The sequence below is a fragment of the Camelus bactrianus genome, chromosome 16, assembly GCF_048773025.1.
Source record: "Camelus bactrianus isolate YW-2024 breed Bactrian camel chromosome 16, ASM4877302v1, whole genome shotgun sequence".
In the NCBI taxonomy this organism is placed as follows: domain Eukaryota; kingdom Metazoa; phylum Chordata; class Mammalia; order Artiodactyla; family Camelidae; genus Camelus; species Camelus bactrianus.
Genome location: NC_133554.1, coordinates 50289647 through 50303512, shown reverse-complemented (window position 1 = coordinate 50303512; position 13866 = coordinate 50289647). Strand labels below are relative to the sequence as shown.

At 35.0% G+C, this 13866-nt stretch overlaps 1 protein-coding gene across 2 annotated transcripts in view; it reads left to right on the top strand.

The window, feature by feature from the left end:
* Window positions 1–13866, top strand: part of ABCA10 (ATP binding cassette subfamily A member 10) — a 65530-nt gene that overhangs the window by 22397 nt on the left and 29267 nt on the right. For both annotated transcript variants that reach the window (XM_010948620.3, XM_045511929.2), the window contains 10 exons: window positions 393–483; window positions 970–1109; window positions 1853–1972; window positions 3013–3211; window positions 4855–5021; window positions 5720–5853; window positions 7041–7178; window positions 9149–9250; window positions 10219–10389; window positions 10593–10706. In XM_010948620.3, coding sequence (XP_010946922.2) covers window positions 393–483; window positions 970–1109; window positions 1853–1972; window positions 3013–3211; window positions 4855–5021; window positions 5720–5853; window positions 7041–7178; window positions 9149–9250; window positions 10219–10389; window positions 10593–10706 — 1376 coding nt within the window. The remainder of the gene's footprint in view (window positions 1–392; window positions 484–969; window positions 1110–1852; window positions 1973–3012; window positions 3212–4854; window positions 5022–5719; window positions 5854–7040; window positions 7179–9148; window positions 9251–10218; window positions 10390–10592; window positions 10707–13866) is intronic.

Genomic DNA, 13866 nt, shown 5'->3' with positions numbered 1-13866 from the left:
AGGCCACTGCTCGCCCAGGTCTGCCAATGTGCCACTGGCCAAAGCAAGTCTCAGGGTGGAAGCTGGTGTCACGTGGTGGAGCAGGTCACTTTGCCCACAGTGGAAGAACACTACAAAGTTACATAACAAATTATGTGGCTGAAGGGAGAGCTGAGGAATCGGGCATTCCTTGCAGTGTTTGTACCATTGGGTTAGCAGTGAGGGATACAGTGAATTTCTGAGTTGTGCTTCAGGGTAGGCACGGGGGTGAGAGGTGATGCTATACCCAGGAGCGCAGTTGTGTTGTGTTTGGTTTCATATTGAAAAAGTCCGTCAGAGATTTGGTCTCCATAGTACAGAATATACCCACATAAGGAATTCACACAATTTAGTCTTTCTTTCTTTCTACTCAGATAGGAAGGTGTTTCTGTCTAATGGGAAGCTGAAATGTGCAGGGTCATCTTTGTTTCTGAAGAGAAAATGGGGTATTGGATATCATTTAAGGTAACGTATTCTGGGTGTCATTTCTAATATGAGTGTATAAATACTGAAGGGTGAGCCTCATATTGTAATTTCATGTAATCCTATACAGATTTAAGAAAGTCAGCTTAATTTTGGGGGGAAATTGATTTATAATAGACACTATAAATATCTCCCTCATTGACCTTTTCTCTGTTGGTTACATCTTGGTCTTAAGCATGCGAATTTCTAAAGTTTATGTGTCTTTCAATGTAACGTTTTTGACTAATATTTATATAAGAAAAATCTGTATTTATGTCCCCCCCCAAGCAATTAATCATTTTTAATAAAGCATTTTGCCTAAAAGTCTAAAATCATATTCCAAATCCACTTAATAGTTCAGAACTGATTAATGAAGTTAGCAGGATTTGCTTGTAATATATATGTATTATTTCACCAAAATCTGTCTTTTCATGAGCAGCAGTACTGGAAAAGAATTCAAAAGACTTATGCCTTTTTTTGAAACATTAGTTTACACAGGAATGAAATGTGTAATCTGGACAGAATGACATCCCTCATTACACAGCACATCTCTGATGCCAAGTTAACAGCAGAAAGTAAAGAAAAACTTGTATACAGTTTGCCCTTGGAAAGAACAAACAAATTTCCAGGTAACTTACTGTGTGATCACATAGAATACAACTATGGTCCATGATTATGCTGATTGCATTTTTCTGCTGTTCTGTCAGTTGTGTTCTCAAGCTCACACACATGAAAAGACTTATTCATAGGTACTCTGTCTCCCATTTCCAATGTAGTGAAGTGTGTTACCAGATATAGTTTTGAGGTAAGGGCAACTAAAATTTCCATGAATGTAGTTCACTGAGAAACCCAGATTTGCCTTCTTTGTCAGCATTAAATGAAGCTTTGAAATATATCTTTTCTGAAGCAAAAGAGACTTTTTATTTCTGTTAGAGACACAGATTGAATAAGACCTTATTTTGAAAACACTTGTAGCAGTTCCATAGAGTCTTGGTAAATTATAATTTTTAATTATAAAAGTAGTATACTCAGTGTAAAAAATTTGGAAAATACAAAGAAGAAAAGAAAATACAATTTACCCCATACATAATGAGTTTTTAAATAGACATACAGGTACATACCTATATAATGCTCAAATAGCTATAGCAATTCAAGAGATTTTAAAGTTATAAAACTAAACTGATATGCAAGATAATAAAATAGATCTGAAAGATAAGAAGACACCTTATGGGAATGTTTTTCTTAAATTAGTGGTAGATCTAATACGAAAATATTTTTAGATTATCTATCCTGAGTAATCTTTAGAATTTAGTATTATAGTGGACTCATTATCAATATTAATTGCATTGTTTTATTACTTTCTGCTTTTTAGATCTTTTCAGAGACCTTGAAAAGTCTTCTGACCAGGGTATAATGAATTATGGTATTTCCATGACAACTCTGAATGAAGTATATTTGAACCTGAAAGACAAATCAGCAGTTGATGAGCCAGGTATAAAAATGTGTGTCTAGCAGAAAATTAAGAAAAAGGAAAAAAAAGTGACTATGCATTCATTTATATTTGCAGATCTTTATGTGGAATTCTGCCTAGAATGTATATGAGATATAAATATGGCTGTCCACTTTTAAAAGTATAATTATTTTATATCTACTTAATCAGGCTTGGTGCTAAACAAATCTCTTCATGACATTTTTTCCACCTCCTATGTCAGTTACAGTCTCATTCCTTTGCAATGCCCACTTACCCCTTCTCGTCAGTAGCTCTCTGATAATGTCCTGAATTCTGATTTTGTCTCTTACTTGCTATGTCCTGCAAGAATGTGCTCTTCCTTAGCTAATCAACCAGTTCTAATTAACATATTGACAGATAATTAAATAAGATGTTATCTTCCCTTACTTTGTAATAAAAATAATTTAGAAGCCTAGCATGCATCAGCCATTGTGCTCAGCTGTTGGGTTATATTGTTCTTAATTCCCATAAATAATTTCATGACACAGGTGAGAAGACAGATTTAGAGAGGGTGAGTGACTAGCCACAACCGACAGCTAGCGTGTGGCACAGGTGGGATTTGAACAGGAGTCTTTCATGGACTTTCTGTTACTTAAAACCACGGTGTCTTGAAAGAGCCACTGAATGTCAGTCGTCAGTGACGAACTGGTCCCGTGGAGGAGACAGAGGAGACAGGATGGAAGAGAACTTTTTAGAAACTCAGCTATGTGAATTTATCCTTGAGTTTTCGCATAAGACTTGCTCTGCAAAAATCCTTTAGTGAGGAGTAGCTGTTGTTGGTATGAAAGAATAAATGCTTCCTAGACAGCATAAACCATCCCTTCAGACTAATTTGCTCACTCATTGGAATTGGATCCATTATATTTGTTTGGAGGAAAAATTTTGAATACCAATGTTATGGATATCAATAGCTTCGCTTGTTAGATGTGTCATTTCAAGTATTCTAATATAATTTTTCAAAGTTGCTAAAGAGAAGGTACAAGTGACGTAGCCTCTTATAACAGTTTGTCGCATGGTTCTAGATTTGGGCATTCAGAGACAGGAGGAAATCTGCGTGACCAGAGGCACTGAAATTGAGTCTGAAATGGAACAGGCTCTCTGTTCTCTTCCTGAAATGAAAAAGGCCATCAATTCTGGAACTCTCTGGAGACGGCAGATCTGTGCGATGGCAAGGCTTCGCTTCCTAAAGTTAAGGCGTGAGAGGAAAATTCTTTTGTCCTTGTAAGTTTCAGACTGTTTTAAATCTCTTTAGTCCACATATGCAAAAAAAGGTTCAAATGTGAAAAAAAAGTCTACTAATTTCTTCATTCGTTTAACAAGTCTTTTTGAGTGGCCACAGTACTATCCTACAGTAGGGAATACCATTGACAAGGCCTTGAGACGTAACTGTCTTGTGGGGGAGGAAAGTACCAATTAATAATTACCTGATAAATGTTATTTATTCATTATGTCACAAGTCTTTATCAAAGCCTGTTGTGTGCTAGGTATTGTTCTAGGTGGTTTGGTTATATTAGATCTACACCCCTGTGGTATTTACCTTCTAGTTGGTGGGGGTAGATAAAAAAAAATAAGTAGAAAAGCTGAATACATTATATACTAGGTTACACAAAACGGAGTAAGGGGAAGGGGAGGACTGGTGGGAATTGGAGCTCATTATAATTCTAAATAGGGTGATCTGTGTTGCCCCCACCGACATGGTCTCATTTGAGCAAAGAGTAGAAAACATGAATGGGGATTAGCAAATAAGTGGGGACGAATGACAGTTTAGAACAAAAAGCATCTGTTGTATTTGGCAAAAGGGAAGTCATTAAAGGTTTCGGAAAAGAAGGCCTGAGAAGTCAGCAACTCTTCTGAGGTGCTTGGTCATGGAGGGAATTCCTGCTGTACTCCTTCTATAGACACTAGCTGAAGGGAGACGAGAGTCAGGAGGAAATTGCACTTTTTTATGAAGGGGAGGTAGAACATGCTTCAGTGATGATGGGAAGAGCCAGTAGAATGAAAGTCACTGAGGATGCAGGAGAGATGAGCCAACTGTGCAGGGTCCCAGGGAGGATGGGAAGGAACAGGGTCCAGAGTGATACTGAGGACTTGCCTTTGATACAAGCAAAGGTGTCACCTGTTACAGCAGAAAGGAAGAGTGAGACAATGAATGTATCTGTGAATGTGTTTTCTTTTCTTTTGGCGATAATAAGACCAGAGGGGATTTCTACCTGGTGCACTTCATTTTTTTCTCTCCATGAAATGTGAGACTGAAAGTGTAGGAGAAAGAGGTAGAGCCTGAGGTTTAAAAGAAGGTAGTTACTGCGAAGAGTGGATGCACCTACTTATTAGAGAAACAGAAAGATTGCTTGGAAATGTTTTACTCGTGATTGGTGGAATGAGTTCTAGGATCTATAAATGGTATATGAAATATTGTATCTAGTTTCATTAAAGTGAAAATACATGGAAAATAACAGCTGGTGAAAGTTAAAATTTTACTTGAAATTGTGCACAGTGCAAGCTTGAAGCCACAGTGTGAAATAGGGTTTCTTTCCCTTCAAAACTACCTGGGCATACTCTTTGAGGCCCCTAGTGTTCCATCCATAAAACTGGGTGTCCTGGTTAACCAGCACCCCCACAGAGAAACCTTCTGGATCTCACCTTCTCTCTTACTGTTCTGTTACCTTAGAACCTTCTAGTGTAATGGGAATTATGCAGAAATTTGAGCCCATTTTCAAATTGGTCTCACGTTAGCTTTTATTTTATGTAACTAAATGCCATATCTGTATGTAGAATTTCCATAGGTTGGCCTTTAAAGAGCATGTTTGTGACTTAATCAGAGGGAAGAATGTTTTAGACTCACATTCTCACTTTGTCTTACTTAGGTTAGTGGTGTTTGGAATTGTTTTAATCCCCGTCATTTGCGAGAAGATAATGTTTGTGGTATTTCATCATACTCATCTATGGGAGTTCTCATCCAGTATGTACTTCCTTTCTTCGGAACAGCTCCCACAAACTCCTCTTACCAGTCTGTTGATCATTAATAATACAGGTGAGAAATAGGGCTTAAGTTCAGTCTTCATTTTTATTATCAAAGGACTTTGGAGAGCACAAACTTAAGAGGCAAAAAGACCTATCTTGCAAACAGCTTGAGGGACAAAGGTGGTGTATGTCCAGCTTGCTTCATTTTCAGATTAAGGAAATTGATGAGCTTGTTTTCAAATCAAGAAAAATAAAAGACATAATGGAAAATATCAAGTTCACTTAATTTCATGCAGGTGTTTTGAGTGAGTCACTAGTACTATAAACATTCTTGCTAGGTTAGAGAGATGTAGCAGGTTACATAATGGGTGGGACTCATTTATGTCACTAGAACAAGCCTGGGTCATGAGGTGTGTATTTTGTATGTACTATATGTAATTACAAACATTGCAGAGTTCTGGCAAGTTTATAAAACTCACGAATGGAAAGTTTTATTCCTGTGAGAATTACACATCTCTCAGGAATTAACTCTTCTTAAGAATTACTAAGTAAATGAACAATTTCTGAAAAGAGTCTATTACACTCAAGATGGTAGGCTGGATTCCAGTGTCCCAGCATCAGAATAGGTTTCATCATATTCTCAAAGAGTGAGGGTCTCTACCATGTTATGCTGCGTATTCCTTAGCATGAGAAGAAGCCATTCTTATTTTAAAGCTTTGGCATTGATTTTCTCACTCTTATGCTGCCATTCTTCACTGGCTACATTAGGATCAAATATTGAAGACCTTGTACAGTCACTGAAGCGTCAGGATATAGTTTTGGAAGTCGATGACTTTAGAAATAGAAATGGCTCAGATGATCCGTCCTACAATGGAGCCATCATAGTGTCTGGTGACCACAAGGTATGTTTACTTCCTTGTACTGTTTTTCATAAATGGCTTTTTGCAACATTCTAATACTTTAGTCTATAGAGAAGCAACTCAGTCATTCCATAATCAGGGTAACTTGACCACTGTTTTGGCACTAATTGAATAAGGTATGAAGTTTTAATCCTATTAAAGGGCACATTTTATCTTCATTAATTTCTTAAAAGGATCATTTTTTAATTAAGGATTTTATTTGTTATAAAAGCAAAACATGTTTTATAACAACATGGATGGACCTTGAGGGCATTATGCTAAGTGAAATAAATCAGACAGAGAAAGACAAATACTGTATGGTACCACTTATAAGTAGAATCTTAAAAAAAAGTCATACTCAGAGAGTAGAAAGTGGTTGCCAGGGACTGGTGGGGGAAATAAGGAGAGGCTGGTAAAAGGGTACACACTTTTAGCTACAAGATAAGTAAGTTCTGAGGCTCTAATGTGACATGGTTGATAACTGTAGTTGATAACACTGTGTGTGTAACTGAAATTTACTAAGGGTAGAACTTACATGTTTTATATATATACACACTAAATATATACATGTGAGGTGATGGATGTGTTAATTAACTAGATGAGAGGAATCCTTTCACAAGGTATATGTATGTCAATCACCATAATACACACTTTAAATACTTTAAATATTTTACAGTTTTATTGTCAGTTATACCTCAATAAAGCAGAAAAAAGTAATACTGTTTAATAGAGAAATTCAAATATTACTAGAGTATATAGGAGGTAAAATTCTCTCCATAATTTCATTCCTTTATTTTTCCATATTATGTTTATGTTAATAAGTTTGGTAAATATCATCTACACTCTCTTCCTTTATAAAAACACAACTCACTGTATAGAATGATCTCATATTTGTAAATGTATTTTCTAAATTGGAATCAAATTAGATGAGTCCTACAACTTTATCACAAAAAATCTTAATCTTGGACATCTTTCCATGTTAGTGAATGTTTATGTATTTCATTTACAGAATAAGTCACTTGAATTACAAAAACAATACATCCTTGTACTAATTCAAATAGGCAGAGGTGTCAAAGAAAATTTAATAGTCTCCTCACCCTAATTCCACCCTGGTAATTTACAAACTGTGCAATAACTATATTTACTCTTACGAATTTAGATCTCTTATATTTGTATGCTTTTTTTTTTAGGATTACAGATTTTCAGTTGCATGTCATACCAAGAGACTGAACTGTTTTCCTGTTCTTATGGGAATTATTAGCAATGCCCTTCTTGGAATTTTTAATTTTACAGAGCTTATTAAAACGGAGAGAAGCGTATTTCCTTCTGTAAGTATAGCATTGACTTATCTAAGAGGCAGTACAGCCTGTGACAGAAAGGGCAAGGGTTCTAGAGTCTACCACCTGAGTTTGAATCCTGTTTCTGCTGCTCATGGGCAAGTTTCTTAGCCACTTCTTGCTTCCCTATCCTCCCCTCTAAAATGGGGGAAATAATCGTACCTACTTTATCTGATTATTTTGAGAATTAAGTGAATTTGCTAAATGCCTAGGACAGAGCCTGACATACACATTTTTCATTCATTTTACAAAAATTTCTTTAGTGTCTGCTGTGTCCTGGTAATACAACATAAACAGAACAGACAAAAACCCCACCCTGGGGAGCTTACATTTTATAAGAGGGAGAGTAAACACTTCATACATGTCTGGTATTATTCTGAAAGATCAAGAACTTTTCAAGTAATTTAATGTTTAGCTTCATTAACATTTAAAAATTTAATGGAAAAATTTATATACATAATAAAATTCCTTACCTTAGTAAATCAAATGTAAATTATCATTTCTGATCCTTTATGCAGATCTATATTTCCATTACATTTATTACCACTTGATACACTATCAAGTTGTTTCATTGCTGGCCATACCCTTCTAGATCTAAAATCTTGCCTAATCAGTAATTACACCCAGCTCCCTAAGATATGTAGCATGAAAAGAGTCAAGATCTGAAAGGACACGGAAACATTTAAAATGACAGAGAAACATCAACTGTTTAAGAATCATAGTTTGGGCTTTGTTTGATTTGCAATCCAGAATAGTTCTTTACATTTATTAGGTACCCTATACGTATTTTCTGAAGTTAATGAATGAATGGATTTGCTTGGAAACCTAGAACCCCAGAGAAGCCCCAAACCCAAATCCTTAATCTAATGGAGAGTTCCATGGGGGAATTTGCTGAGTATGTCATATACTCTGATTAAAGCAAGTGAGGAGGATATACATATGTATGTACCACAGTAAGATTTATGAGAAGGTATGGTCCAGCCCTAAAATTACGATTATTTAGCAGTTCTACACAGTTTTCTCTATAATTTGTATCTTGGCTGTTTTATGTTTTATATCTTGTGGAGTACAGTGCAGTATTTGATTGTACATGATTTTAATCCATTTCTCATCCTTCAGATAATTCCTGACATAAGTGGTCATGATAGATAAAAGGGGAAAATCACAGAAATTGGGTGGACGTTTATGAGTAGACACATAGTGGTCGTGGAGAATACATTTTACTGGAAAATTTCACAATAAGGAAAGAATATAATGCCAATTCCAGTTTGGGTTTTTTTGGGTTTTTTTTGCACATGAAATAGGGCAATTTCTGCACTTTTGTTTTAGTTTATTGTTTCTTAGTCTGTTGTTAGAGCAGTAATAAAGTTACCCTGTCTGGAAAATAACTTAAATTTATAATAAGACTATAAATCTTTATAATGCCTTAAAGATTGTTTAATTTAAACATTTCTAGAAGTCAAGAAATTATTTATGAAGAGATGATTTGCTCTTCTCTGATTATATCTTACATGTAGAAATAAGAACATAAGAACAGCTTCAAGACAATTACTATTAGAGTTTTAAAGGCTCTTATTTATAATTCATCTACTTGGAAATAGGGAACTGGGACAAATAACTTAGTTCAGTGCTTCAGAGACTATAAGTGTAGTTCTCAAGAGCTACATACATATCTGTCTCCATTTAATAATGACTAGATGCAAATATGAGAGAGAAACTATTCATGCCCTCTAAACACATGCTTATAAAATTAAGATTTTGAATTTCTTTTGAAATCATACAGTTCTTGGGAATGATGTCTGCCATTAAGGGTAACAACACATGTTTACTCTGTGTTTTCTCCTTAAACCAGGTATATGCTTCCATTCCAACTTTTTCACTATTTCCCTAAAAGTACTCTGTGTTTGATTGTATGATTGGTAACAATTTCAATAGTTTACAGATGTGTTTTGGATTTTCAGGATGACGTAATACTGTCACTTGGCTCTTTGGATCTTCTTTTGCTGTTACTTGTAAACTGCGCTTCTCCTTACATTGGCATGAGTAGCATCAGTGATTACAAAGTAAGAAGGAGAGGGAGAGGGTGTTGGGGAGGAAGAGAGAGGGGAGGAGGGGAAAGAGAGAGAGAGAGAGGATTGTATCTAACTTTAGTAACTAGAATTTCACTGTTTTATACACACAGGATAGCCCTTTAAGAAAAATGTTTTACACATAAATTATAGTATTCTGATCTCATTATACATTCTATTAAATGGTTAGTCATGATATCAAAGAGTTCAGAAAGTTCACTATTGAACATAAAAGGTTACCTTGGCTTTAAAGGGAATCATACTAAATGAGATTTTCAGAGATGAAAATGTGCTACTTTTTGACTGTGTGTAGTTATTTCATAATTCCAAAGGGAATTTGTATTTTTAAATGTAGTATGAAATATAAGATATATCACATTTCCAGACTTTTAACTACGCCGTTGTAAATTGGGCTTCAGAAACTTATGATATGGCTATTTTAATCTGTCTACACCAAAGGGTAAATAAAGCAGCTTTACAGACGGGTCAGTCTTTTCCTGTTGAGCCAATGGCCATAGCTTTCCATACTGGATGTCAGATACTTAGGAAGATGCTGTTTTCCAGTCACAGAGACATTATTTTCTTTGGTAGTATCAGTGTCTTAGGTGTCCTGTGACCTGCTTCCCGACACTGGGGCTAGAAGATTACTGAAGCTCAAATTTATTGTATAAAATAACATAGACTAAGCGGGGAGGATGTAGTTCGGTGGTAGAGTGCGTGCTTAGCATGCACAAAGTCCTGGGTTCAATCCTCAGTACCTCTGTTAAAAAATAAATAAACTTAATTACTACCCCCCCCCAAAAAGACTTAACTGCAAAAAAAAAAAGTAGACTAAAAAAAATAGCTTCTGCTACAGTATACTATTTCTAAAATTTACTAAAAATTAATGTTTTCACATAAACAAAATATCTTTTCTGCCTAAGATCTCAGCCTCTCCTGTATCCTTTCTATTTCTTTATCAGCAAAAAGTTCAGTGTCAGTTGTGGATTTCAGGCCTCTGGCCTTCAGCATACTGGTGTGGACAGGCTCTGGTGGATATTCCGTTGTATTTCATGGTTGTTCTTCCAATGCATTTAACTTACTGCTTCATGTTTTTGGAATTCACATTTCCATTGGGATTCTTGTTTGCTCTGGTAAGTGATAATTTTTTTCCCCCAGGCCACATATAATCATAGAATCAAAACCAAAAAAATTATTTTCATTAACACTTTGTCATTAACAAAAGGCATATGCAAGAAAATTGTCTTTGAAGCTTTATGATCGGATTCTGTCCCTGCCCCCTGTCCCATACATGACCCACAGTCTCTAACCTTGCTGATAATCCTGTTGTTTTCAGATGGTTTGCATAGCTGTTTGTGCAGCTTCTTCCATGTTCTTCACATACATCATTTCATTCATCTTTCCCACGGGGAGAAAAAATAAGGGCTTTTGGTCTCTTGGCTTCCTTATGGTAAGTATCTATATACATACACGCACATTTACATTAAGTTTTCTTAAAGTTCATTTCTACAAATGCAAAGTTAAGTGTACGTACTTTACTTAGAAAAGAATGAAACTGCTTCTTTTGCATTTCCATTATTGTTGGACCATGTTCATGGTTTCAGGTTTTTGTGCCTTTTCTTTTTCATACTTTCCATCTCTTCTTTGAGGTTTCTCTTGTACTCTTCTGTTTCTTTGGAAAGAAACAAAATATCTATAGAAATCCTGGCATGTCATAGCTGAAAGACTAGATCATTTTGATCAATCCCTTCATTTTATAGAGTAGGAAAAAATTAAAAGGATTAGAACTTAACCCAAGCTTCTCAACTCAGTGAGGTTTTTCTTCTAAGTAATTCTTTTTATTAAAAAAAAATTGTGATAGGTCCCCATACTGACTAATAACATAACCAAAGAACATGAAAGCATTTTATTAAGTAAATTAATAATTACTTAAGGTATACTCTGCTGTGTCTCCTTCTCCATGCCTTGTTGACCTCTTGAGCAGATTACCATAGCCTTCTATTTCAAATATTAAAATAGTCTCATTTTGTTAAGATTTGCTTTAAGTACTACATAAAGGCCAGTCAAGTCCAAATGGTAACTTTCATTTCATAAATGATGTAAATCTCTCTTCTCAACCCCATTTCAGGCATTCCCTTAGTTTGAGGACCAGTGGTGAGAAAGAGAGCAAGTCCTATTTTACTGTTTCTTTCAGAAAGCTTCTGGACTTCCCTTTCTCCTTTATGTTATGGGGACAGGGTGGAGGGATTAGGGTAAAGAGATCAAGGTCTTTCTTCTCTAAGACTATTAGAATTACATTGGCTGGTCATTGTGGGTAATATCCAAAGGTTGGATTTAATGTAGATAGGAATGTCACAAATACAACCAGTTGAAGAATTATGGCAGTTGAAATCCTAAAGGCTATTAAGTTGCTTCTTAGCTTCTAAGTCACATCCCTGTATACCTAATCATATCATTTTGAGTCAGTTTTTTTGGTGACTGTTAATATGATGGTTAAATGTCATTAATAAGGTAATACGCTCTTTACCAGTGAAATTAGTCCTTGATCTGTTTTTTCCCTCATGCATCCCAATAAAAAGGTAGATTTGTCAGTTTCACTTTTTAATTAATTTTCCTTTATGTGTTTTGAGACTTTTATTGGATGTTTTTTAAGTCTGGAATCATTATGTAGTGACCTTATTTATTCTACCTATGGTTTTTGGTCATAAAGTTCAATGTGTCAGATATTAATATAGGTTTTCACCAGTTTTCCTTTATTTAGTATTTGCCTAGTAAGTTTTTTGCCATTTGTTTACTTTTAACCTTTCAGCATCCTTATGCTTTAATGTATATCTTTTGTGAAGCAAATGTAGATGGATTTTGTTGTTTTTAAATTCAGTCTGTCTCTGCTTTTAATTTAATGAATTTATTGTAATTGTTAATGAACTTGAACTGGTTTATATCATTTTACTTTGTACTTTATGTCTGTGATATACATCAAGTGATTACCCCTCTCTCTTGCCTTTGTTATTTTGTTTGATTGAATTGGTTTGTTTTTTTTTTATTCTGTATTTTATCCTCTTCTGGCTTGAAAATCATAAACCATATTTTATTACTTTGGTGGTTACTCTTTGTATTAGTCTGTTAGGGCTCACATAATGAAGTACCATAAATTGAGTGGCTTAAACAACAGAAACTTATTTTCTACAATTCTGGAGATGGAAGTCTGAGAACAGGGTGTTGCAGAGTTGTTTCTTCTGAGGCCTCTTCTGTGGCTTGTAGATGACCGTCTTCTCCCAGTGCCTTCATGTGGTCTTCTCTGGTGTGTGTGTGTGTACGTGGATGTGTGTGTACAAATTTCCTCTTTATATCAGAACAATAGTCATTATAATCATTGGAGTGGGCTTCATTTAATCTTAAATTATCTCTTTAAAATCCTCTCTCCAGATACAGTCACATTCCAAGCTACTGGGGTTAAGACTTCAACATATGAATTTAGGGGGACACAACTCAGCCCATAACACCCCCGGATTTATTTTTACATGCTAAACTTAACAAAGCCTAGAGTTAGTTTATGTCCTAATTACTTCCAACACTTCCATGTTTTGGAAACTTTATTACCAATAATTGCTGATCCTGGATACATACCATTCTCTGATGTTTTGTTTCTCTCTTTTTTAATCCCACAAATAAACATTATTATTATTTTAAGAACTTAAAAAAAATTGTAGACTTTTAAAAAATCAATTTCATTATTTACCAGTTACACTTGGAGCTTAGTCTCCTCTCTCTTATTTTTCTTCCTGAAGTGTGTTATTTATGTATTCTTTTACAAAGGTCAGTCAGCTATAAACTTTTGCAATTTTTATTACCTTTTTTCACTTTCATTCTTAAAGATAATTTTGCTGCATATGCATTTCTTGGTTGATAGCTATCTTCTCTCATCAAGTTGAAAATTCATTGTTTTTTCTTATGTTTTTAGAATTGAGATGTCTGTTGTGAATCCAATGGTCATTCCTTTGTTGAGGATCTGTCTTTGTTTTTGAGATCTTTCTTTGACTTTAGTGTCCTCAATTTCATTACATTGTTTCTAGATGGGGATTTCTTTATACTTATTTTTTTTCGTATGAAATGTGTTGCCTGAATCTGTGAATTAACTTCTTTTATCAGTTCAACAATATTCCAAGATAATATACCTCTTCAAATACTACCTCTCTTACTAAAGAATAAGATATTTATTCTTTGTTCCCTGGAATCCACTGAGGTAGTGTTATACTTAGTTATCCTCAATCTATTCTCCATATCTCAACATTTTTGTAGTTTTGATTTGCATTTCTCTGACAATTAGTGATACTGAGCATTTTTTCATGTGCCTTTTGATCATTTGTATGTCTTCCTTGGAGAACTGCTTGTTTAGGTCTTCTGCCCATTTTTGGATTGGGTTGTTTAGTTTTTTCTTATTGAGTCATATGAGCTGCTTATATATTCTGGAGATCGAGCCTTTGTCAGTTTCATTTGCAAAAATTTTCTCCTATTCCGTAGGTTGACTTTTTGTTTTACTACTGGTTTCCTTTGCTGTGCAGAAGCTTGTAAGTTTCATTAGGTCCCATTTGTTTATTCTTGCTTTTATT